This window comes from Xiphophorus maculatus, chromosome 8, assembly GCF_002775205.1.
Source record: "Xiphophorus maculatus strain JP 163 A chromosome 8, X_maculatus-5.0-male, whole genome shotgun sequence".
Lineage (NCBI taxonomy): Eukaryota > Metazoa > Chordata > Actinopteri > Cyprinodontiformes > Poeciliidae > Xiphophorus > Xiphophorus maculatus.
The window spans coordinates 1,527,624-1,553,998 of NC_036450.1; the positions used below are offsets into that span (position 1 = coordinate 1,527,624).

General features: G+C 43.4%; 4 protein-coding genes across 5 annotated transcripts; 3 read left to right on the forward strand and 1 right to left on the reverse strand.

The window, feature by feature from the left end:
- Positions 1 to 291: 291 nt before the first annotated feature.
- LOC102224440 (tubulin alpha-1B chain-like) lies at positions 292 to 3,795 on the forward strand. Its single transcript, XM_005809761.2, has 4 exons — positions 292 to 408; positions 1,649 to 1,871; positions 2,150 to 2,298; positions 2,596 to 3,795. The coding sequence occupies exons 1-4, from the start codon at positions 406 to 408 to the stop codon at positions 3,571 to 3,573; spliced, it is 1,353 nt and encodes a 450-aa protein (XP_005809818.1). The 5' UTR covers positions 292 to 405; the 3' UTR covers positions 3,574 to 3,795.
- A 2,353-nt stretch (positions 3,796 to 6,148) lies between these two features.
- On the forward strand, positions 6,149 to 15,644 carry mbd2 (methyl-CpG binding domain protein 2). The gene is made up of 7 exons (XM_005809773.3): positions 6,149 to 6,730; positions 9,156 to 9,315; positions 10,111 to 10,251; positions 10,491 to 10,581; positions 10,646 to 10,823; positions 12,074 to 12,201; positions 15,558 to 15,644. Exons 1-6 carry the CDS (start codon positions 6,621 to 6,623, stop codon positions 12,189 to 12,191), a joined length of 798 nt encoding a protein of 265 aa, XP_005809830.1. The 5' UTR covers positions 6,149 to 6,620; the 3' UTR covers positions 12,192 to 12,201; positions 15,558 to 15,644.
- Positions 15,645 to 18,794: 3,150 nt separating this feature from the next.
- lyz (lysozyme) lies at positions 18,795 to 22,499 on the reverse strand. The gene is made up of 5 exons (XM_005817216.3): positions 22,391 to 22,499; positions 21,373 to 21,541; positions 20,408 to 20,566; positions 19,108 to 19,186; positions 18,795 to 19,022 (listed from the first exon to the last, which is right to left on the reverse strand). Exons 2-5 carry the CDS (start codon positions 21,509 to 21,511, stop codon positions 18,941 to 18,943), a joined length of 459 nt encoding a protein of 152 aa, XP_005817273.1. The 5' UTR covers positions 21,512 to 21,541; positions 22,391 to 22,499; the 3' UTR covers positions 18,795 to 18,940.
- A 725-nt stretch (positions 22,500 to 23,224) lies between these two features.
- Positions 23,225 to 25,790, forward strand: LOC102235463 (lysozyme C-like). 2 transcript variants are annotated; one of them, XM_023338644.1, is made up of 4 exons: positions 23,225 to 23,537; positions 24,096 to 24,254; positions 24,332 to 24,467; positions 25,370 to 25,790. In XM_023338644.1, exons 1-3 carry the CDS (start codon positions 23,402 to 23,404, stop codon positions 24,421 to 24,423), a joined length of 387 nt encoding a protein of 128 aa, XP_023194412.1. In that variant the 5' UTR covers positions 23,225 to 23,401; the 3' UTR covers positions 24,424 to 24,467; positions 25,370 to 25,790. The 2 variants fall into 2 exon arrangements, with proteins under 2 accessions (XP_023194412.1, XP_005816997.1); XM_005816940.3 differs by lacking the exon at positions 25,370 to 25,790 and adding an exon at positions 24,488 to 25,134 and having other exon boundaries at positions 23,226 to 23,537; positions 24,332 to 24,410.
- Positions 25,791 to 26,375: the final 585 nt, after the last annotated feature.

Below are 26,375 nucleotides of genomic sequence, written 5' to 3' on the forward strand. Positions count from 1 at the left end.
TATTATTATTATTATTATTATTGAGTTTAGGATTTAATAAACTGGCTTTTTGAACTGGATATGAAAGTGTTTTAAGTTTTTTGTTTCCTGTATTTTCTCCTGATAGATGAATTTTTTTCCATGTTTGAAATAAAAATGTTATGTTTTATATTTAGCCTGTTTTGGTTTTATAAACCTGCGAGCCTCATAAATAAGTCGTTTTAGTTTGTTTTACGACCCCCCCACCCTGCACCCAGTGGTTCGGTCCAACCCCTCCGGCCTGATGGATCGTTGCATAAAGCGGCTCGAACCGCCTGCATGTCTCCATTTTGTCTTTCCTCGACCGCCTAACAGTCGATCCGTAAGACGTCCAACCCTCTTCTAGGCTTTTTTTGTTGACGTTTACCTCAAAACCAACTGCACAGAATGGTAAGAACTGTTCGAAAAGCGTAAGAAGGTATTTTTATTGAAATGTGCGCTTATAAAGGAAATTCAGGAGAGGTCAAAAGGATTTTTCTGTGGGATTTAAAGTATCCTTTTAATTGTCGCTGCGACGCGGCTTTCGGTTTACAAACCGATCTCAGTTGTTAGTTACCCGGGTTTTTACTTCAAACACAGGTTTTAAATAGGATGGTGGATTTTCCGGGCATTATTTGGTCGTTTTTTCCGTCAGTCGGTCACTGCGCACTTTCAAACAGATGAATAACTAACGGTTTCAGCTCGCGCCGTAAATCCGTAGGGTCACGTGCTCGGGATCAGAGAAACCGTCTGAAAACCGCAGCCTTATTTAATTATAACTCTTTGGGATTTCTCCTTCCGAACCGGCCCTGGTGCTGCTGCTGCTGCTGCTGCTGCTGCTGCTTAGCCTCGGCCGGTTCTATTAGCACCGCCATCCAGGTTCTACCAGCGCCAGCTTGGAGCTGGGCCGGAGGACGGAACCGCTTTCCTCCGGGAGCTGGGGGCGGGACCATGGAGACCGACAGCCAATCAAAATGGAATGAGCGCCGTGTTTAAATTTCAGTTGCCGTATTTTCCCGCTTTTATTTTACTGTTAAATTAAAAACATGTACATTTTCTTAAATTATTCCACTCGATCGCCTATTTCATTGAACCTTAGCAGACTTTTAAAAATATAATTTCCTTGTATTTTTATACAGTAAATTTTTACCTTATTCGGAGTATTTTATTTTCCTGATGTTTTTGTCTAATTCTATATACTTTGACATGCCCGCCACATTGTTTTCAAACACTTTAATAAATGTTTAGTTTGTATTTAAATGTTTTCAGAGATTATGAATGAGATATTTGTTGGAGCTTTGATCAGGTTTATAAATCTGTCATAATAAAATGGCTTCAAAAAAGGTTCAAAATCAACATTAGTGAAAAGAGCTCAATGTCAACAAAACAGAACTAGGAATTGACAAAGTAGATGAAAATGTAAAAAGAAAAAATAAAGTTATGGCTGATAAAATGTTGCTGAGCTTTGGTATTGAATAAAACATTTTTATGCAGAAGATATGAATACTTTTGAAGTATAAATTCTGCAGCAGATGTTTTACAAACAGAAAGTAAAGATCAGTATTTTTATATCTTTGCAGCCTTTATCAGCTGGTGTTCTGTTGAATCCTGTAGTTTAACCTGCAGCCGTTTTGCTGCTGTGTGTTTGCAGCGTGAGTGCATCTCCATCCACGTCGGCCAGGCCGGAGTCCAGATCGGGAATGCCTGCTGGGAGCTGTACTGCCTGGAGCACGGCATCCAGCCGGACGGACAGATGCCCAGCGATAAGACCATCGGCGGGGGAGACGACTCCTTCAACACCTTCTTCAGTGAGACCGGCGCCGGGAAGCACGTCCCCAGGGCCGTGTTCGTGGACCTGGAGCCCACCGTCATCGGTAAACATCCGAGTTCACGGCTTAACGCTCCAGTAACTCTTAGAAGAAAAGAATTTTTTTTACATAGTGATTGACAGCGCTAAGACACGCCCCCTGGCTCTGATTGGTTGTTTCTAGTTAGCACTGGGAGAAGCAGAGGAGCTCAATTTTAATTTTCACAGATTTTGTCTCATACCTTTATGACATTGTGACTGTTTATATTTTATAATAAAAGTTACTTGAGGTTTTATTAATGTAAATAAATTGACCCAAGAGTAAATTTTTAATTTATTTTGTAGATGAGGTTCGGACCGGGACGTACCGCCAGCTGTTCCACCCCGAGCAGCTCATCACTGGGAAGGAAGACGCTGCCAACAACTACGCCCGCGGCCACTACACCATCGGCAAGGAGATCATCGACCCGGTTCTGGACCGCATCCGTAAACTGGTGAGTTCAGCTCATGGTGCTTGAACTAGGCCGGTCGCAACAAAACCTGGATGATAAGTCTTCAGTCTGCTGCCATCTGGAGATTTTATAATTAATTTTATTGTTTTTATTTATTTTAAATTGAGTAAATATGAATGTTTTGGATTTTAAATTATCATACCATTATCATGCGTTACTTGAAAATGATGTCAAACTTCTGCTATGATTTATCGTCTAACATCATTAGTCACTTTGACGGCCTAAAGCAGCAGCAGATGCGGGTTCTGGCCCGGTTCTGACCCGGTTGTTTCTCCGCAGGCTGACCAGTGCACCGGCCTGCAGGGCTTCCTGGTCTTCCACTCGTTCGGCGGAGGAACCGGCTCCGGCTTCACCTCCCTGCTGATGGAGCGCCTCTCGGTGGATTATGGGAAGAAGTCCAAGCTGGAGTTCTCCATCTACCCGGCGCCGCAGGTCTCCACGGCGGTGGTGGAGCCGTACAACTCCATCCTCACCACCCACACCACCCTGGAGCACTCGGACTGCGCCTTCATGGTGGACAACGAGGCCATCTACGACATCTGCCGCCGCAACCTGGACATCGAGCGCCCCACCTACACCAACCTGAACCGCCTCATCAGCCAGATCGTGTCGTCCATCACGGCGTCGCTACGCTTCGACGGCGCACTCAACGTGGACCTGACGGAGTTCCAGACCAACCTGGTGCCCTACCCGCGCATCCACTTCCCCCTGGCCACCTACGCACCCGTCATCTCGGCCGAGAAGGCCTACCACGAGCAGCTGACGGTGGCCGAGATCACCAACGCCTGCTTCGAGCCCGCCAACCAGATGGTGAAGTGCGACCCGCGTCACGGCAAATACATGGCCTGCTGCCTGCTGTACCGCGGTGACGTGGTGCCCAAGGACGTCAACGCCGCCATCGCCACCATCAAGACCAAGCGCTCCATCCAGTTCGTGGACTGGTGCCCCACCGGCTTCAAGGTGGGCATCAACTACCAGCCGCCCACCGTGGTGCCGGGCGGAGACCTGGCCAAGGTGCAGCGCGCCGTCTGCATGCTCAGCAACACCACGGCCATCGCCGAGGCCTGGGCGCGCCTCGACCACAAGTTCGACCTGATGTACGCCAAGCGGGCCTTCGTCCACTGGTACGTGGGCGAGGGCATGGAGGAGGGCGAGTTCTCTGAGGCGCGGGAGGACATGGCCGCCCTGGAGAAGGACTACGAGGAGGTGGGCGTCGACTCGGTGGAGGGCGAGGACGAGGAGGGGGAGGAGTACTAGACGTGTTTGTTACCGTGGTTACCGTAGCGTGGTTAGCTCTGACTGAAAGACATTCCACATCATGTTCTGATCCATCACATAACAGATCATGACTCTTCCTGTTTCCTGCTGCACTTTCAGCTCTACTTCCTGTTCTGATCATTCCTCTGTTTACTCTCTGCTGTTACACATCATTTCCTTTTCCTGTTACAATCATGAATAAAACATTAATGTTTAAAACGGTCCAGTTTCTGCCTCCATGTCCAGGTTCCACCAAATACTCACTGCAGTAACTTTTAAACTAATTTCACTTCACTGGACTAGAGTAATATTATGAACTTTTACTTTTTAAAATAAAATTCCTGAGTAAATTCACTGAAGATCAAACATGTTTTAACCAGTAAACACTGACAATTTGTGTTGAAGTGAGACCTCCTGTTTTTACACCAGCTTTGAGCTCAACACGCAGTAAACATTAAATGTTAACTTTATATATGTTTATATTATCTACAGTATTAGTTTAAGGTTTATATTGAAGACACTTTTACAAAAGACGAGTGAATTTGTTCATTTTAGTCTCAATATAAAAATTTCAACGAATTTACCAGATTAAGTTTAAATCAGTTATAATTTAGAAATTGCGTTGATTTCTAGATATGGCAGAGCGACCGTCCAGCATTTGTGCCTCTGAAACAAGTTTATTTTTGACTTATTTTATAGTTTTCTCATGTTAATATTCTGTTAACCCTGCTGTCTGTTTCTGACGGACAGCATTAATGTTCCTGGGTCAGTTTGATGTGAAGAGAGTTTAATCATGCAATAATGTCAGAAACCAAAAACAATCCTTCAAAACATTCTGTATCTGATTATTAACTCCAATACTAACCATTTCAATCAATATTTTTGCAATTATTTTTGTTATTTCTCACAAATAAAGGATCATTGATGACAACTTAATCATTTACTCGTTTGGACATAAAAAAAATGGAATTTACATTTTTTTATGTCCACTGAACAAAACCTAGACACAAAAAACAATTTCCTTGAAATTGATATTTTGTACATTTTGACTTTTTCAATGGTTGATCTTTATAATTGAACTTGAGACACACATACTGTTCTGGGTCAAACTGACCCGCTGATTAAAATCAAACAAATGAGTCAAATTTATGTTTCCCTCCACTTCTGCTGAGAGTCACTCAGTGAGGGTGTGAACCTGCTTTCACGCAATTTCCTAGACAAGTAAAGAGAATAGTGAGAAAGTGGGCTTGTGTGCGTGTGTGTGTGTGTGTGTGTGGTGAAATATGGTTCATATCTGCAAGGAAACATAGAATTGGACATTTTTTAATCCTTTATTGCCCTTCAACTTGACTGCCGGGTCAAATCGCCGGTATCTGTGTAATATGTAGACGTAGGGAGGTTGCAAATGTGTAAAATGAATACATTTTCAATTTATATGTAGAGTACACCTATTAAGACAAATAGAAAAAGTTTCAAGCAAAGAAAATACCTCCAAATATTTTTTTTAAATTACACTTTAAAACAGGTCAGTTTGACCCCCAACATAACAGGAGGGTCAACAGCCAAATAAAGAGTTGACGTCATAGTGGAAACGCCGCAGTAATGTGTATTTTGAACTGGCAGTAATTTGGCCATCCTGGGATGAAGGACCCCGCTGCGAAGTTCCTGCAGCCACCAGGTGAGAGCAGCTTTTTCATTTACAGACAGAAACCTACGACACCGACAATAGAGGTCAGTGTTTTTATTCATCACATTAAATACTTCTGAAATAATTTACTTATTAATTCTTAAGTTATTGCTGGCAATAAGAGGCGGACATGTCGGTGGGTTATCCCGGCTAGGAGTCTCCTAGCTTGTTTTTATTAGCGCCATAACGACTCGGACTGCGCCAGTCCTCTTCAGTTTAAAGGGATACACAACTAATTTATTTGAAAACATTTATTTCAGATGTAAAATACCACAGTAAAAAATATTCACTCTTTAGTTTTATAAAATTAAATAAAACATTATCGCACCGAAATCGTGTTCATGCCACAATGCATTCTGGGTAGATGGTGACTTGTTTTCTCCACTGTTTTAAGTGTAAAATAAAAAAACATCTTGCACTGATTTGACATGAAGAGAACACAACGAAGTCGTTGTAAACTAGAGTTTGTGGACATTTCTTTGAGTTTGAACAGAATTAATGTAAAAATAATTAAGAAGTAGTGTTGTCCTTTCTATGATTATTTAGAAAAATTAATCAAATTGTACCAGATATTCACCAAAAAATATGTATTAAATCAGTTGTGGTTGAAAATAACTTTCAGCGTCTCACCATTAAACTTCTGGCACTGATGCAGCAAATTGATAAAAAAATAATAATAATAATTCAATATAAGATTGAAATGAATACACGTGTTTAGGTGTTTAGGAAGTTAATTTTTGTACACAATATATGACCCACATGGAAATAGAAAACAACAAGAACACAGAATTAAATTAATACATAAAATAAAAAATATAAACTATTTTTATTACAGCTTATTTGTCAACTACACATATATATGTCACTTAACGTTTTATTTAACTTTATTCTCAGATCAGCGGTTTCTTTGCATTCTGTTTTCTGATTGGTTATTCAGGCGGAAATGCTATTAAGATAAATCCCGGAACTGTAAGCGTTCTGTAGTTTCAGACGTTTTTGAGTCAGGAGTGAGTCATCTTGTGCAACAGACGATCTTCGGGCGTGAGCCTGTCGTAGAAGTGCGATCCGACTGAGACGTCACAGTCTGCCGTTGGTCCGGTTCAGCTCCAGTTCAGCTGCTGTGACCCACCGGTTCTCCCCGCGAACACTCGGAACCGAACCTCGGATCCAGTCCGGACCTCCCGGGCCACAGAATTGTCCGAGCCGGGTTTCACTTTCTGGCCGAGTTAAAGCCGAGAGAAGCCGAACCGGGGCGGGACCGCTGCCGTTAACGTTGGTGACGTCGGTCCGCCTGAGCTCGGCGCGCCGCCTGTTTGTCCGGGACTGAGCGGAACCGATCCGGACCGGGAGCCCCGCGGTGATGGAGAGGAAGAAGACGGACTGTCCGGCGCTGCCGCCCGGCTGGAAGAAGGAGGAAGTGATCAGGAAGTCCGGGCTGAGCGCCGGAAAGAGCGACGTCTACTACTACAGGTGATCCATCAGTTCGGAACCAGCAGCTGCTGGTCCGAACCGAGCCGTCCTACTCTGAGAAGTGTTTATGGGAACCAGCTCTGCGGTTCCAGAAACGTCCCGCTGGGAGTGTTTTTCCACAGAACCAGTGGTTTACTGGAATTGACGGGAACTACTGGGACTGGGCCAGCCGGTTCCGAGGTTCTGTTTGCTTTCACTTAGTTCCAGCAACTTCTGCTCTGATCCAGATTAATCCCGGATTATTTGACCCAGTTCAGGACGGTTGTGTGCAAAGAGTCCAGAATGATTCATTTCTAGAACCGAGCCAACAAACAGAACTCTGTGAAAGTATTCACACCGGCTGCAGGGTTCTGCTTTATGACCCGACGACACGTTTCCACCATACAGGAAGTATTCACACCCCGGTTAAATAATTAAGTCACATTTATTTAAATCCCGCAGGCCTGCTCACTGCCTGACCCTAGAATGAAGAAATCACTTGACCAGAACCCGACTGACGGCCTGAAGTAGGCTGGAGCCGGGCCCAGTGTGGGTTCTGGTTTATTATTTATTTATTATTTATTTATTGGGCTTTGATGTTCTGAACGGAATGTGGTTTATTAAAGGGTTCTGTTAGTAACTGTCAGAAATTAACAGTCATAATTTGGGTTGTTTAGCCTGTCGAGAGAAGAACAGCATGTCATTTAGAATAATAAATATTACTTAGATTTAAATACTTAGCTAAATGTTTAGCTAAGTATTTAAATCCAATCTAGCTTTGAGTTTGCTAAATACTTGGTTAGTTGTGAGTAAGCTAAATATTTAGTTTCATAACTAAATATTTCATTTAAAGCTAAATATTAAGAGCAGTTATATGAACTAAATATTTAGTTAGCTTTGTGAAAGCTAAGTATTCAGTTAACTAACTAAATACTTAGCAAGCTAAATATTTAGATTAACATAAGTATTTAGCTCCAATCTAGCTTAGAGCTAGCTCAATTTTGAGCTTGCTAAATATTTAATTAGCTCCAAGTTGGCTAAACTCTTAGTATACAAACTAAATGTTTAGCTAGCTCAGAATTAAATATTGAGCTAATGTTCAAATTCTCTTGCTGTTTAGTGGAAGTGGACTATCAAAATAAAAGCGGGGTCTTGAGAACTTGAATATAAACTCCTGAATCTGTTCTGTTTGTTGGTAAACGTCTGTACAGCTCATCCTTTGCTTCTTTGTTACGTTAAATGTTCAGTTAGCATATGTTATGGTTAGCATGCTATAGCTAGCATGCTAAGTATTTATCATGCTAACTTGGGGGCCTGAGGAACTAAAACAGCATCTGAAGCTCCGGAGGCCTCACCGCCTCAGTGAAGGTCAGAGGTCATGATTTCACAATAAGAAGGAGAGAAAATGGCCTCCAGGTCCAGAACCACAGCCGACCCAGAAGAACACAGAGACCCGACTCACATCTACTATTAAACCCAGATCTCCTCCAGACCCTCTTAAAGGGACAGGCTGTCCCGCATGCTGCCATCTAGTGGTGAGGTTTGGTACAGCTGAACTTGTTTTCAGTGGGACCTGCCGACCCGGGCCTGTATCAGTCTGGACTTTTCCCATCATGCATCAGCAGATGGGGTTGGAGTGGACTGCAGCTTCTTCTTCTCTGCTGCAGCCTGGGGTCACAGGAAGCGGCTCCCGCTGCAGGCCTGCCTGCGCTGCGGCAAGGCAGCGGCCGCCCGCCGGCGCTTCCTGTCGCTGGGCGCCGCTGGCGGTTCCGCCACTTCCTGAAAGGCTGAGTTTCAGGTCGGGTTGGGTCGGGAGGTGACTCATCAGCTAGTCAGGAAGTCAGTCAGCAGCTTACTGGAAGAGCAGCAGCTCCAGTCTGAGCCCAAAGCTCCCAGTGGCTCCCAGTGAGTCACACTGGAGAGCCGCCCATCTCAGCATCCGGCTGACGTCAGGACTTTGACTAAGCCACTACAGCAGCTTGATTCATCTGGTTGACATCAGGACTTTGACTAGGCCACTACAGCAGCTGGGTTATTTTCTCTTTCAGCTGTTGTGGATCGTGGTTCTGTTGACCCAGTTTAAACTCTGGCTGCAAATAACAATCATTTTAGTAATCAATTATTCTGACGATTAATCGATTATTAATTGATTAATCAGATAAAAATATTTGTTCCACATTTTTAATTTCACCATTGAAACATTTTTACAATATTAGAAACACATTAAAGATGCTAATAGAAATCTGTATTTATATATTGATGATTATTTCAATAATCAATTAATCACAATTAACCAATTGTGATTAATCGGAACCTCTCCGAGCGTCTCAGTTATTTTCCCAGAATGTGACCCAATCTGCAGCAGAACGTCCTGAGACTGAGCCGGACCCGTCGGAACCTGCAGGTCCAGTTTGTCCAGACTGACCCGGTTTCACGTCTCCTCCAGTCCGACAGGGAAAAAGTTCCGGAGCAAGCCGCAGCTGGCCCGTTACCTGGGCAACGCCGTGGACCTGGCCTGCTTCGACTTCCGGACCGGGAAGATGATGCCCGGAAAACTGCAGAAGAACAAGCAGCGGTTCCGACACGACGCACAGAACCTGGCCAAGGTAGGCGGAGCTACGATGGGGGCGGGGCCAGAAAGGGGGCGTGGCTTATTCACGATTAATCAGTGATTCTCCTGCTGGGAGGCAACAGTTCACTGTTTGGAGAATCTGTTCAGAATCAGGAATCTGTTCAAAGTCGGGTTTATATAGTTTAGATTCAGTTCATTCTGTTTAAAATCATGACTCTTATCAGAGGTCAAAGGTCAGAGGAGAAATGTTTCCGCTCTTTGTTTCGGATGCTGGAAACTCTTTAGGTTCAGGAATCTGTTCAGAAAAAAAGAATCAGTTCAGAATCAGGACACGGTCGGTTCTGGTCGGGTTCTGTTGTGAAACGGTGAAAAAGCAGAAAAAGTCCAAATGAAACCTCAGCAGAACCCGTTATCAGAACATGTTAGGCTAAAGCAGGTCTGACTCCAGGTTCTGTAGAACTGTGGTTCTGGTCCGTTCTGACCTGGCTCGTCTGGAACAAGAACTGAAAGTGACTCCAGAACCGAACCGGAATCTCAGAACCAGCCTCTAGGTTCTGGTGGTAAAACATTCAGAACCAGAACCACTAGAGTTAGACTCGGCCGGTAGAACCCATCGGGTTCCTGGTACTAAGCAGTCCAGTGATGTTTAATAGGACCGGTTCTGGATCCATCAGAACCTCGACGGGACCAGTTCAGAGCTGGATGGCGCTCCACAGACTTCCTGCTGTTGCCATGGCGATGAGTTAACCCTGCAGCTCCTGGCAGGTTCATGCTGAGGGAATGAATGGGTGAATCAGACCGGCCCCAACCTGTTTCTGTTTCCCTGCAGGGAGGCAAACCGGACCTGAACACGGCTCTGCCCATCAGACAGACGGCGTCCATCTTCAAACAGCCCGTTACCAAGGTTACCAGTCACCCTGGAAACAAGGTGAAGACGGACCTGCAGAGAGCCGTGGAGCAGCCGCGACAGGTGAGGGCGGGGCCCGGGTTGTCATGGCAACCAGCCGCCGCCAGACAGCGCAGAAGGGCCAATCAGGAATCAGCTCTGAGAAGAGACGACCAATGAGCACAGACGATTATAAACTAATCAGGCAAAACATTATGACCACTAGAACCAAGCCGAGGTTCTGGTCGTCTTTGTTCTGCTGCAGTTCTGATGACCTCTGGTTCTGGTTCTGGTCCGGCTCATAGCCCGTGTTTGTTCTGCAGCTGTTCTGGGAGAAGCGTCTGACGGGCCTGCGGTCGTCGGACATCACAGAGCAGGTTCTGCGCAGCATGGACCTGCCCAAAGGCCTGCAAGGTAAAACCCAAACCTCCAGCAGAACCCGGACTGACCCCTGACCCCCGACCTCTCCTGTCCGCAGGCATCGGGCCGGACGCCGACGACGACGTCCTGCTGTCGGCCATCGCCAGCGCCCTGCACATGAGCTCGGCGCCGATCACGGGTCAGACGTCGGCGGCGGCCGAGAAGAACCCGGCCATCTGGCTGAACACGACCCAGCCGCTCTGCAAGCCCTTCACCGTGACGGACGAGCAGATCCGGTGAGGCCCGGGGAACCGGTTCATTCAGGGATCCTCCAGAACTGTTCAAATCAGGAATCTGTTCAGAATCAGGATTCTTCTGTCAGTCCAGATGATCCGCGGAGGTTCTGATCCCAGGATCAATTTAAGGATTCTCCAGGCCTGGAATAGGCTGGGAAATAATCAACACAATAAACTTGCTGGGAATTCTGGGAAGTTGAGTCCATGGAGTTTTAACAGTAAACGTGTTTGAACCTGGAGGTTTGGATCAGAACCAGGCTCAAACTGAAACATGAATTAAAGTTTAATCCTACAATTTAAAGCGGTTTGTGGAACCAACTGGGATGACTCAGCTGGTTCCTCTGGGAATACTGGGAATACTGGGATCTTCTGGTTGTTTCTGGTTTCAGGCTGAATGTTTGCTGTTCCTGCAGTCAGACAGCAGGGGGCACTGTGGGAGCAGAATCACTGAAACCCATCACTAGATCCTTCATCACCTGTCCTTCCCAGCTCTCTCTCTCTCTCCATCCATCTTCCTCTTTCCGGATGCTTCCTCTCCTCCCGTTTTCCTTCATTCATTTCCTCCTCCACTTCATTTTCTCCTCCTTTCCAGAAACATCCTTATCTTCCTCCTCTCTCCCTCCAGCAGTATTCCCTCCTCCTCCTCATTTTTTATCTCTTCCCTCCATTAATTTCCCATTCTTTCTCCGTCTCTCCGGCTGAATGTGCCTGTCATCCCAAATTGCTCCCATTCCTCTTCCCCCTCCTCTTCCTCTTTGTGTTTTTCTTCTTCGTGTGAATTAAAGCGGGAACATTCTGGTCTGTGGTTCTACTGGTTCTGTTCAGATCAGCCGTCAGCCCTCTGGTCCAGTAACACCTCTACATCCTGATTCCAGCAGCTACTGAACAGATTCCCAAAATGAACAGATTCCAAAGGTGAACAGTTCCTGACTCCAAACACATTCCTGAACAGATTCCCCCAAAATGAACAAACTGACTCTGAGAAAGTCTTGATTCTAAATGAACTGAACAGATTCTTGAATCTATTCCCTAATTCTGAACAGATTCATTATTTTGAAGAAATTCAAACCCTGAACTGATTCCTGATCAGAATCTGAACAGATTCTCAACATGTTTAATGATCTGGTTTATGTTTCTGTTCTGCTGAGGGGAACCAGATCCGCCCAGACGGAAACGGTTCTTAATGACGAAGCAGAAGTTCTGGAGCGGCTCAGATGCAGTTCTGACCCGGTTCTGTGTGTTCTGGGCAGGGATCAGGAGCTGAAGGTGTTCCAGGCCCGCCGCAGCCTGGAGGAGGCGCTGACGGCCGACGGCTTAGCCAGAGCCGCCGAAAACTCCCGGGAACTGCTGCAGGGAAAGACGGCCTAAAGATGGACAGGTGAGGCAGGGCGACCTGGTTACCGTGGTAACCGAGGTGCAGGCAAGGGCCGTGGGTCCAGGTGAAGGAGAGAAACAGGAAGAATCCAGCAGCCGTCCAACCAGCATCTTAAATGTTCAGTTTGAGAGCAAAACGCTGATTTTCTCGGCGGCCATCTTGTATGAGCAGCGTTTTACAACGTCTGGTCAAATCTAGAAAGAAACATCAGAACCAGGCTGGGCTTTCTTCTGTCTTTACAAGAATAAGGTCATATGACAATAAAATCTAAATAATACAAGAATAAAGTTGTAATATTACTCAACACATAAAAGTAACTAAATCTTTTCCTGAAACTTTTTTCTCGTGAAAACAATTTTTATCCTTTAATTCTAAGATGTTTTTTGGTAAAATTTCATATTTTTTGTGCTAATATTTTTACAATATTCTGATGATTCCTCCGTTCTTCAGAGAAGAGATGAATGAAACTATTTTCTGTCATAACTTGCTTTTTAAAAAAAATTCACTAAAGAAAGTTAATTGAAATCATATCTGGTATGAAAAACAGATTTTATTGGAGCGTTTGCGTCGGTTGGGTTGTTTTCTCAGAACCCGTTAGCGCTGCTATGCTAGGTGACGTAACGCCCAGTGGAACTCTGGGACTTTGACTCTGCAGGGTTTAACCCTCCTGAGCAGCGCGGTCCCCAACCTTTTTAGTCGCGCGGACCGGGGGGGCGGGGGTGCGCAGTACTCATTCTGCTGCAGGTTGGCTCAATTTTGACGCGCAAGACGTAACCGGTAAAATCCGGTTTAGGATTTTTCAAAATAAAAGATGCGGAAGTAGTTAATTATTTCTTGCGCGGCCTGGTACCAATTGGTACCGGTCCGCGGCCCGGTGGTTGGGGACCACTGCTCCTGAGTGTTGAGACGCCATCATGAGGCTGCAGAGGGGAGTTCAGCCCAACGGCTTCACTTAAACTGGGACTTGATTCACTTCAACACCTCACAGCTGATTAGGATCCTCACTGACATCTAGTGGTGACGTTGAACATTACAGCCTGTTAAAAGTCCGTCTGTTTATTTAGTACTACATTACCCAAGATGCATCTGTTCATTGCACACAGTCTTCTACACAGCCCATTTATTTTTAAATTAGATTAAAATTGGAGTTAAGAATATTTTCATTAATTCACCAGAGCATTTATTGTTTTTTTTTTTGTTTGTTTTTTTTTACTGAATTACGAACCAATCAAACTACATGCAGTTTGTTGACTGAATGGTGGGAGTTTGTTTGATTCTCAGCTTTTTTTGCTGCAGGTGATTCGGCTAAAATCAGGCCTGTTCCGACCTCTGGCACATGGATCGGTGAATTAAGAGCATAAAACCGTTTAAACTCAATCTGTCAGCAACACAACATCAGTTAGTCAGTCAGGATGTTTGTCCTGCTGTGACCTGCTGTTAATGCAGCTGTGTGTGTGTGTGTGTGTGTGTGTGTGTTTCTGTGGAGATGTTGATGCAGATTAGCTACATGTTAGCTGTTTGTGCTAAAAGGGGCTGTGAGAGTGGAGGAGTGATTACAGCCAGCAGCCTGTTTAGGTCAGAAACGGCCAGCAGGGGGCAGCAACACGCTGGGGGGGCGAGGGGGACACATCAGAGGAAGATGAACAAACATGAGGGATGAACAGCAGATAAACTCCATTTCTGATGTTGGTAAATCAACAGCTTGTTGGTTTAACAGGGGGACATGAACTGGTTTCTACTGGTTTCACCCAGTTTAAAATGGTTTTTACTGGTTTCAGCCATTGTCAGGTCGTTTGGTCCAGTTCAATCGGTTTTAGTTGGTTTCTGTTGTTTTCAGCTGGTTTCTTCTGGTTTCAGCTCATTTGTTCTGGTTCCATCTCGTGTCTCTGCTGCAGCAGACGGTTCTGCTGGACTCTGTCCGTCACCTAAACTACTGAAGTTTGTCTGAAAACGATAAAAAAAAGTTCCACTATGAGGAATATTGTGCCTGAAATCAGCAGAATACCTTTAATAACGTCATTAATTAAAGTATTTCTAATATTTGATGCAGAAAAGAGTCTGTGTTTCTGCTGCAGGTCCAGTGTGTGGTTCTGTTCACTGCCCCTCCCCCACCACTGCTGAACACACTCAGTGATGGACTCTGTATTGTTCCAGCGTCTCTGCGTCTGCGGCAGCGTTTTCAGGATTCAGCCTCATAATCCACGACTCTGTCTTAATTACGCCTAATAATTAGAAAATCCTGATAATCTGCAGCCCGATCGAGGCCGAACACACACACACACACACACACACACACACACACTGTCTCTGAAGGACTTTGAAGCAGATAGATAATTCTCTGTGCTTCAACATTCTCTAATTAGCAGCAGCTGAAAATCGCCTGAATCAGCTCCTCTGGAAACTCCAGCTAACAGTCAGCCAGTCTGCATCAGATAAAACCAGTCAGAAAACCAGTCTGCAGCAAGGAAACGTGGAATCTTGATGAACTCAGGCGGAAACTTTTTAATGTTTCCTCTGATTAAAGTTGGAGACAAATTAGAGACAACAGATAAATTTACCTGCAGCTGAAACCAGATGTTTCAGTTTATATTCATCTTGGTTTAAAAAGCATGAGGTGACGGTGGAGAGGAAAAACTCCCCTTTAACAGCAGAACCAGAACCGGGCTCAGTACCAGCAGCCGTCTGCAGACAGAGCAGAAGAACTGACCCGGCTTCAGTTCTCTGCTAGAGAAAAGTTAGAGTTAACACCAGGAGAGTGAAAACGATTCGGTGATGGCAGCATCATGTCAGCTGATGTCGTCCTCCAGGAAGGAATCGCAGCCAATCAGAACCTGTAGCTGCATAACAGCAAATAATGGGAACGGGAGAGTAGAAGAAGTGGAGGACGTTTCCCTCAGTGTTTGGTGAAGAGTCTTTATTTGTCGTAGTTTGTTGGATTTTCGGCCCGTTTCTCCTGTCAGAACCGGAGTAACCGGGTCACCAACGTCCTGCTTGTCCTTTGATTGAGTTTGTTACCAACCTGTGTTGAGAAGTAACCAATCAGAAGCTTTGGAAGCCATGACATCATCATCTGGGTCTTCCCAGGTTATTTAAAGTGGGGTTCCACAAGGCGCAGTTCTGGGCCCACTACTGTTTATTATTTTCCTTTGACTTGATTTTATTGTTTCTTATATATTTTTTAATTCTTTGTATAACTTAATTGATTTCCATTGTAAGTAAACTTTACTGAGAGGCTCAGTGGTGGAGATGTTAAAAACGTCTCGTTTAGTCGCAGCTGAGCTGAAACAAGAAACAGGATCAAATGTCTGATTATCAACCAGGACTGACGTCTGTCTGTCCATCTGTCCGTCTGTCCTCAGGGTCCTCCTGTCCACCATCCTCAGGGTTTCCTCCTTCAACCAAATCCAGATTCAAACCCGGCCCGCTCCGACCAGAACCCGCTTCGCTTCCTCCAACCTTCCTCAGGTTCCTCAGCTCAGGAAACCGTTTATACGCCTGGACCCGGAGCAGCTCAGACGGATCCAAACCAGCAACCAAAGCCTTGAACCAGCCTCCGCCTCCCGGTGACTCTGCCTCCCGGTGACTCTGCCTCCCGGTGACTCCGCCTCCCGGTGACTCTGCCCCTGGTGACTCCGCCTCCCCAGTGACACCGCCCCGGTGACTCCGCCTCCCGGAGACCACGCCCCTCCGGACTCCGCCTCCTCAGACCGACGCCATGTTGGGCGTCGCACCAGCCTGCAGACAGCTTAACTCTGCTAACTCTCTGAGCTCCTGATTGGAGGAGCTTCATGTCTTCAGGGTTTCATTTAATAATTATGAGAATTTACAGACATATCAAACAGAATAATTACTTATTTAAAACAAATTTTTATACCTTCAGAGAACTTTAGTGTACATTTCCTGAACTGGAGTAAATAAAGATATTATATTCAGTTTCTTTGTGGTTCTTCTGATCCGGTTGGAAGTCGGAGGATTTCCTGGAACAAACAGGACGTTTGGATATCTTGACAGTTCGAATGGAAGATTTTTAGGTTTAAATTTTTCCAAAACTTTCCAGAAAAGTCAAATATAAACATAAACCTGTGAAAAGTCTGACGTTTTGCCTGAAGCTGGTGGTTTTGGTTGCTTTTGGTTGATGTTGGACCACATTTCTGGGTCCTGACCCACATTTTGGGAACCCCTAATTTACAGGAACCCTGTGAGTCTCTTCACTCAGTTTTACTCAGAAACTGAATCTGTCTTTGTGCCACCAGAGTAAACAGACTGATGAGAGCGCGTACATCTATGTAAACATGGAGACCAGCGTTGATATCTCACACTGTCACTGATCTGACAATCTCAATATATATGGAGCCCCAACGGGGCCAAAAAGGTGAACAAGTCATGTGTCTTTCAATCTACTTTAATCCAACTCCAGCCCGTTGTCTAGAAAGTCCGGTTCGGTTGGTGAGGTGTGAATGCTAAGCTAACTATGGTCTGTCTACAAACTTCAGTCAGGGTTGGTTGAAGTGAACAGAACAGAGACCGCTCCAAAAGCAGGAAGTGGACTACAGCGCAAGGCATTCTGGGTAAATACAACCAAAGCTAACGTGCTAGCCTAGCACTAGCAGCAGAAATGGCTTCTGGTCTTCAGCCAAAGACTAAAGAGAAAAATCTGGCGCCTCCATCTTGTTTCCATCTGGTGAAGAAGGAAGTTGCTCTCAGTGTCTTCAGAGGTTTTTGTGTTGTTTCCTTCAGTGGTTCTTGGTGCAGCGCCCCCACAGGCCAGGAGGGGAACAGGTTGGTTTGGGTCAGAACCACAGCAGCTGGAGGTGGAGCAACCAAATCAACTAAAATTACAAAACAAACCCCAGGATTTAAGAAAAACACAAAAGAACGTGATGCATTTTAGTTTTGTAGCTTTACTAAAACAACCGACGATCACGAGGCTACAAAATTAAAATCTACTTAAGTGCTTCCAACAGGGAGGTCCCTGACCTCCTGACCCGGTCCTCCAGAACCGGGCTGATGAACTGTTTCCCATCCAGATGTCGAACTCTGGTTCTGATAACATCGGGCTGCCGGCGCTCATTAGCATCAACTAATGACTTTCTGCTGCCAGTTTCTAACCGACTCCCACCTTCCAGCCCTGGCCGTGACCCGCATCCCAAACAGAACCAATAACTGAACCAGAACCAGTACAATCAGAACCAGTAATGTCATGTGAGTTTCCATAATCACAGAGAACTTGAGAACCTGGTTGATGTAATTTAGCATCTGGAGCCTAAAGGGCCACATAAGGATCTATGGCGGGCCACATTTGGTCCCCGAGCCTTGAGTTGGACTCATGTGGTCTAAAAGCTGTTGAGCAGTGTGATCTGGTTCCTGATCTGGTTTCACTTCCTGTTTCCTCCATCCAGTTTGGTTCCTCTTCTGGCCATCTGTTGCCAAACTCCCCAGTTTCACAGATCTGGAGATTTTACATCTTTCACTTCCTCATTTAAAAAAAACTGAATTTCCTCCAAACTCCTACCAGGTTGGACCAGATTAGCCTGTTAGCTCCATGCTAACATGCTAGTGTTAGCATAGCAGTCCTGGTGGTTTCTGTCAGTTTCTTAGTGATTCTAGTTTATTTTGTATTTCTAGTTTCTTAGATCTAGTTCTTTTTAGTGTTAGATTTATTTTCTGGTCTCCTGTGTGTTCTCTCTCGCCCGCTGTGCCACTTTCTCTCCCTCACACCTGCGACCCGTTAGCCAATCAGCAGGTCCTGGTTCCACATTCACTCTCCCTGTACTTGAACACATCTGCTGCTTCCTCCTGTTATTTTTCCGGTTTCTTCTCTGCTGGATTTTCCTTGGATTTATGGTTTTTGTTCTGCTCTGGCTCCCGGTGTTTTTTTGTAAGTTTTTCATTATTTTTTAAATTAAATACAAAATCTACTTGCCACCTCTGCCTTTCTGCATTTGGGTTCACCATCAAACACATTTATTTTTATGTAACGGTTATAAAAATTAGAGAATAATTTATGAAGCGATCTCCATTTTTAGCAAAGATTTCTGGATAAATGCATAAATCAACATGTGCTTTCAGCAGACGGTATTTTTTATACATTCTGCATCACACTAATAGCATTCGTCTGTAAGTAACCAGAGCATTTTAACTGTGGCTTTTAAACACACGATCATTCATATTATTGCATAATATTTTCTCCGTTGATCTAATTTAAGATCTCATCTTTATTTCATGTCGTTTTGGAAATAGAAAAAAACACAAACTCTGGTTTGCAAGCATTTAGCATCCCTTAACAGCTTTGAGGTTTTTACAGGACAATTACTTTAAAACATTAAATCCAGCCACAGTACAGTTCGACGCTGATGATGAAAGTACATATATAACAAAAATATCACCAAAAGTAGGAACAAACCAGCAGATCTGCTGTTTTTATTAAACACAAACTGTTTCTGAGGAACAAAATTCAAAAGCTGAACTAAAAGAAAACCGACAAATAAAGAAATGCTGGTGAGTTGAAGCTAAACAGGAACAAAATGAATTCTGAACGCAAAGCTGAAATACAGACATCTGGGCCTCAGATCATTAAAAAATACACAAGCCAGTCATCAGGTTAAAAATCAATGTTTTAATTTGAACAGTGAATATAGAGAGCAGAACTTTTCCACATCTTCTGATTGTATCATTTCATTCTGAACAGATTCAATCAGCTTCCATGAAGTTTTGATTTTGATCAGAGTTTCTTCTTCCTGGTTTAAAGAAATGAGGAATCCAGGCCGCATCCGTCCAAATATTTACTCACATCCTGGTTTTTGCAGTGCGTCCTCCAGCCCACCCTGCAGCCACACAGAGGAAAACGTCATCAGCATACAGAGCGATCTAAACGCAGCAGATCAGCCCAGGCTGGTCACATGATCTCACCAGGCGGCGATGCCCTGGGGATCCCTGACCACACGCTTCGCACAGCTGATGGCCACGCCCACATCGTCACTCAGCAGCTCTGGGACAGAAAACACAGAAGTTTAAAAACGCTTCGTTTACTCCGATACAGAAAGAAAACATTAAAAATCCTAACAGAGAATCTAAGAACTTTTTATTTAATAACAAAACTTACTTTAGTAAATAAATTTCATCTTAAATTCAGTCAGATATAATTAGTTTTGATTTATTTTGGTTAAACTGGATCTCAGTTAACAGAACAAAGAGAAATTGATTTAAATAGATTAAATATGATGAATAATTCTGTATTCAGGTGGATGGAAAATGATTTCATGGCCTTTAACACCAGACGCCTTTAAAAGTCTTCAACCACTTGGATGTTTTAGCCTCTGCATTGCTTTTACAAATTAATTATGAGTTTTTAAAAAATGGCTTTTTGACAAAGAAAATTGCACAAAAAAAAGTGAAAACTGATTCCTACAAAATGACAAATAAATGAAAATATTTAACAAAATGGTGATTGGATAAATATCGAAATCTCTGACCTCATTCAACCAAGGTGCAGCCAGTTGCTGCTAGTTTATTTTTACATTAGCGCTAATGCTAACTTTATTAACATTTAGCGCACTTAGCTTCCCCTAAATTAATTCTTCTGAATAAATTATCAAGAGCTAATTTAGTTAGCTGTTTAGTAAACTTTCAGTTGAATGAAGTTTAACATCTGTAAGATTTAAGATTTATTCCAGTAGTTTGTATTCATGCTCTTATTCTGAAGTCTGTTTTCGCAGTGGTTACGTTTCCTGTCCTCACAGTCTCTCTTTTTTCCCCAGTAACTTTATTTAAAACCAGAAACAGGAACAAAACAAAACACAGACAATAGAGAACAAAATAGAAGCATAAATAGAATATCAAGGACTTTATGGAACATAGAAATGATGTTGGCATTAAATTGGTGTTTGTCGTTTTTCAAGAGCAGACAGAATATCAACTGAAGTTAGCGCTGTGGTTAGCTTCCCATAAATACTGTGTTAATATAGCACTTTAGCGTTAGCTTCTGCTAAATACCATGTTGGTATAGCATGTTAGCAGAGCTAGTGTTTCATGATTAGCGCTTCAGGGTTAGCTAACTCCTAGCTATTCAGTTAGCGGCTACATATAAGCTAAGCTAAGCTACACATTAGCCTGGTCTAGCTCATATGGATGAATGTGTGGCCATGTTTCAGTATTTTCCACATATTTTGCTTCATTGTGTTGATTTAAAAGCTGGAGGTTCTTGACCTACGTTCACACATGATGTGACATCCGTTGGCGGTTCTGATCCGGGTGTCGTTGCACCACCAGCGGCTGTTGATCTGGAAGATGCCGTAGTCGGTGGATTTGTCCCGGTTGTGGTTGACTGCCGTAGTGTTGTAGCTCGACTCAGAGTAAGTCAGACACATCCCTGAAGACAAAACCAGTTTCATGTTTAAACGGCCAGCAGAGGGTCAGCAGGCAGTAACCGAAGCATCCGACAGTCAGAGATCCCAGCCTGTCATCCTCTGGCGTCATGCTAATGTTGTCCACAAAGCCTCTTTATGGGAAGCGGCCATTTGTAAAGTTAACAGCAATAATTTGGATTGTTTAGTCATTAAAGGTTCAATGTCACATTTCCTCTGTTATTCATTCGTTTATAAATTCCACAGTTTCAATTTTACTAAGGAAATATTTATCTGTGAGCTAAATATTTAGTTTAAGGTTAAACATTTATCTCTATCCACTGGGCTAAATATTTAGTATAAATACTTAGCTAGCAAACTAAATATTTTAGCCTTAAACTAAATATTTAGATTAAAGCTAAATATTTAGTTCAACTAAATATTCGAGCTAAATATTTTTGATCAGATCTAAATAAACTAAATAGTTGGTGAGCTAAGTATTTAGCCTGAATGTAAATATTTAGCTAAATGTTTATAATACTTCTAATTGTGCCAATATCTGTGGCAGCAGTAATTTAATTTACTGCCATTATTTCTTATTTTCTCCTCTATAGATCATAAACCTCCATATAATTATAGGCAAATATTAGATTTTTAAAAATGTTTCAGTCTGATTAGTTTATTTTAAAGTATTTAATTATAAAATGATCACAAATGATCCGGTTTCCTGAACCGGTTTGAAACCAGAAAACCGTTTTGTTTGTCAAAATGTGAAGTTTGTTGATAATACCGACAACAGGAAATGGTAATAATCTGTTTCCGGCCGACTTACAGTTGGCCAGGCTGATGCCCCAGTACCCGTCCATCCCGTAGTTCTTCATGGTTCGGGCCCACTGGCACCGCTCAAACACTCTGCCGTCCACCAGAACCGCCGCCAGCAGCAGAACCGCCAGAACCACCAGAACCTTCATCGCCTCGTCTGGGCTCAACTCGACTGGTTGCTGCAGAAACAGAAGGAAACTCTGCGGTTGCCGCGACTGAACTGCGGGCAACTTTCAATATGACCAACAAGAAGCAACAGAAAATCAGACAACTTCCTTAAAGTCCGGTTTGGTGACGAAGAACTTCTGCTTTGTGTTTAAGGTTCTGGTTTCACAGCGGATTACTTCCTGTAAGAGGAAACCGCCGTCATAGAACAGAACAGAAAATAATAGAATAGAATAGAACATAATAGAACATAATAGAATAGAAAAGAATAGAATAGAATAGAATAGAATAGAATAGAATAGAATAGAATAGACGCAGCTCTCCCTCCATAATGATTCTTTCTCTTCCTTATTTTCTATAAAAATCACTAAAATGAAGCTTGAAAAGTCACAATTTAAAATAATTCTGAGATTTTTCACCTAAAAATGTTTTTTTTTCCTAAAACATTTCTGACTTTTCACACTCAGAAATTTCCATGATTTTGTATAAGATTTCAGAGATTAATCTGGTAAATTTTAGTAAATGTGTTTTCTAGTACGTTTTCTCAGAAATGTCCTAATATCTTTGTAAAAAATGAGTTTTCTTTTTTTCAGTTGACTTCTTTTTTCTAGCAGAAGCTGCAGTGGCCCTGCCAGGCTGCCGCAGCTGATCCAGTTAAACCAGTCTGGCAGAAACTGGGATTTTGTTCAAAACACTGTGAGACCAAAAACACTTTCAGACGTTTATGTATTTAAAGTTATTTAAAGCAAACCTCAGTGAAAATCTCCCAGGTCCACCTGAGAGTTTTGTTTCCACCTTCAAAATGTTTATTTAAATATAATTTAAAATTTAAAATTAGTATTTTAAATACATCTGTAATTTACCTGTGGAGGAAATCTAAAGAAGGACGGAGATCCAGCTGCAGCCACCAGCTTCACTCAGCAGAACTAAACCTCTCAATAAAAACGAAAAACGTCCCGGAGGGAGGAAATGACGTCACGCTGGACAAGCCACGCCCACCGGAAGGGAAACGGAAACAGCTGACAAACGTTTCTGCCAGCAGAGCAGCAGCTCTGATATTGATGTTATCTGGAGCAAACAGCTGCTGCTGGTTTCTGTCCTGATGTGAGAAAATCATTTCTGTCAGTTTCATAAAACTTGGTTTGTTAGAAAGAAAAGATCCGAGATTCATCCACAAACCAACCCAGGAACCAGGAGCCTGAGCCTCCGGAGTTACTCTGGGTCGGGTCGTCACCCGTCCATCCATCCATCCATCCATCCATCCATCCATCCATCCATCCATCCATCCATCCATCCATCCATCCATCCATCCATCCATCCATAGGGTTAGGGGTTAGGGTTAGGGTTAACCCTAACCCTAAAATGACCTTAACCTGAACATAAACGGATGGAACATGTTGCTTCCTGTTTATGCAACAATCTGAATCAGCCTTCAGTTTCATCTTTTTAACATTTTAAAACTTGATATGTTAAATATTTGGAGCTTCTGTGACCAGTAAAATAAAACCAGTAGAAACTGGAAGAATCGGCTTCGATCCTGACATAATTAACACTAATCACTGAAGCAACATTTGATCCAAACTTCACCAAATGTTAACATTTGTTCTGGGTTCTGTGGTCATTTTCTTGCACAATGTTGCAGTTTGTTGGACTTTGCTGCATATTGATTTATTTCCACACTGAAAAACATACAAAGTTCAAACTCAGGAGTTCAGAGTGAAACCGGCGATAAAATCAGAACATCGTGTTTCTTTGCTCCTTCATTGTCGGATCTGGACGACTTTCAGTCAGATTAGGAAGCAGCTAAGCAGCCACAGATCTTCAAGGTGAGCACATCGACTGGAAACCAGCAGAGAAACCATTCGGACCAGAAGATGAAGATGACGAAGACCCTGGTGCTGCTGCTGCTGGTGGCTGCGGCCAACGCTAAAGTCTTTGAGCGCTGTGCGTGGGCGCGCACCTTGAAGGCCAATGGCATGGATGGTTACCATGGCATCAGCCTGGCCGACTGTAAGTACTGAACCATCAACCGTTAGCTTCGGTGTTGGGTTGAAAACTTTTGGTTTCCTTCATCTTCAGTCCTTTTATGAATCTTTTCCTGGTTTTAAGAGACGTCAACATCAGCAACCATCTCTGATTGGTTCCACTTGGAAAATGTTTCATTCTTAATGTGAGTTAAGGTTTAAGAACAATGTAGATGTTGGTTTATATCTCTGCTGCAGTCTGCTCAGTTCAGGCGCCCAAAGCCCCAACGAGTCACCAAGAACTGGACCTACAGACCTTAAAGTGAGAAGGTCCAGGATGTTTCTGGATGGAGTTTCCATTTTCTTCTTCTGCATTTCTTGGTTTTCTGGTTTCCTGTAGACGTCTAGGCGTCCAGGTCGTGTTCAGCTCATTGTCAGTGGTAGATGGTTGTTTTTCATGAGTGTTTCCACTCTAATCATCGTCCCTTTCTCAACGATCGTTGGCGATAGACTCCAGTTCCTTCGTAACCCTGAAGGGAGATGGTTTTTCTATCCAGTGTTTACCCAACAGATGCTCCATCTGGTCTTTCCTGATTGTCTGTAGGGGTTTGCCTGACCCAACACGAGTCAAACTTCAACACCAACGTCAAATACCGCAACACAGACGGCTCCACCGACTACGGCATCTTCCAGATCAACAGCCGCTGGTGGTGCAGAGATGGCGGAGTCTCAACATCCAACGGATGCGGCATCAACTGCAGCCGTAAGCGTTGAATCCTCGTGTTTACTCTGGGAGTTCTCCTGGAAAGCAGAAGCTCCAGTTTTTGAATCTTCCCACAGAACTCCTGACAGACGATGTGAGAAAGGCGATCACCTGCGCCAAACGCGTCGTCAGGGATCCCAATGGCGTCGGAGCATGGTGGGTCCTGTGATGCAGTGATGATGCGACTGCTTTACTTTGATTGGACCGTCATTGGTAAGTGTTTTTGGTTTCAGGGTGGCCTGGCGTCGTCATTGTCAGAACCGAGACCTGAGCAGCTACCTGAGGGGCTGCAGACTCTAACCTGGACCTGAAGACCAGATGAACCTTCATCCAGAAACATCGTGTCTGTAGCTTTTAGAGATCCGGTTAAATCAAACTAAGTACACCCCTGATCCGGAGATACTCAGCCTCTTCCTTTCCTCTGCTGGTCTGATGCTGCATTCACTGACCGCTCAGTGACTCTAAAGACCTTCTGTCAAATTCAACACATCCTGACTCGTCAGACAGAAATTGTGATTTTTTTCTGTTGCGTTATTTTCTATTCAATATTAGAAAATCGACCTGAAGACATTTCTTATCTTCTCCAGCTCAGCTTTTCTTCAAGGCTCATTTATCAAGATTCACAGGAACGATGCAGTAAAAGCCTCAAAATCAGAGGAAATTTCACCTTTATTATTTCCAGATCCATGTCTGGTTTTATGACGATGAAACTCTGATGTTTCTTATTAAACATGAATTTAAATAAATTAAATTCATTTAATAAATTGGAGTTTTCATGATGTTGGATTGGTGATCTCTCCTAAAGTTGGTCGAACCAGTCAGGGAATGAAATTAAAATGAATTTTTAAAAATGAATGGGTTAATAAATCTATCATCCATCCATCCTGTTATCAGAACTGATCATTGATCGTTATAAGTCCCTGCTGACACTTGATATAGATCCAGTTTCGGTGATTGATCCGGTTCGGCTGCATTGCGGCTCTTTGCTTCATCTGCAGAATAAAACCTGCTGATTTATCGCTGCTTTTGTCCAGTCAGAAACTTTAGGAGTCATTTTACCGTATCAATCAGAACCTCGTTGGGTTTCTGTCTGGTTTTATTCCTGCTTCCAGCAGCAGCTGCCCGTCTCTCCGTCTCATCTCCAACCTGCAGCAACCTGCAGCTGCGCCGCACGACGCCATTAATCAACCGGCCGAGTGGAGGCAGCCGGATCAATTCATCTGCAGACCGAGGGGATGGATCCGTGCGGGCCATGAGCGGGCCGGAGCCGGAGGAGGTTCTGGAAACAGTGATGGAGGAGCTGAGGGCCGGTTCGATGCAGAGCAATACTTTACCTTTAACTGATCCAACAACGACTCTTTTTACAGTTTTACTGAATGATCAACTAACAGCAGGAGCCGCCGAGGTTTTTTAGTAACTAGTTACATTTACTGGAGTAACTTTGTTGGAAAATTTACTTTTAGGAGTATTTTAAATATGCTGTACTTTTTTTGTTGAACTTTTAGCTTATATTAAAATGTCTGATGTTTAAGCTAATGCAAAGAACAAGGAAGCTAATTATAAACTGTGGTGAACACACTGCTGCTAATGTGCTGATAGCACAGCAAAGCGTTAGCTTGCTGCTTTAGCCTTGCTAAACGTTTAGCACACTTTGCTGCCTCTAAACACATTTTAAACAAACTAACTTACTAACTTACTTTGCTGTTTTTGGATAAATTTCAACATCTGTGTTGAAGTTTTGGTTTTTGAGATGTGTATGCTTTTATTTTGAAGTTTGTTTAATTTCCTCTCATCATGTTCTCTCGTTTTTGTTCCAATAACTTAAAGCATGAAACACACAGTAACAAAATAAAACCTGGGCAGTAGAGAACAAAGTATGAACAGAAATACAACATCTGCAGGTTTCTGCATAAAAAAACAGGAATTTTTTAAAAAACAGCCATTTTTTTTAGAAAAGCAGCCATGTTTAAAAAAGCAGCCATGTTTTAAAAAAGCAGCCATGTTTAAAAAAAAGCAGCCATGTTTTAAAAAAGCAGCCATGTTTAAAAAAAAGCAGCCATGTTTTAAAAAAGCAGCCATGTTTTAAAAAAGCAGCCATGTTTTAAAAAAGCAGCCATGTTT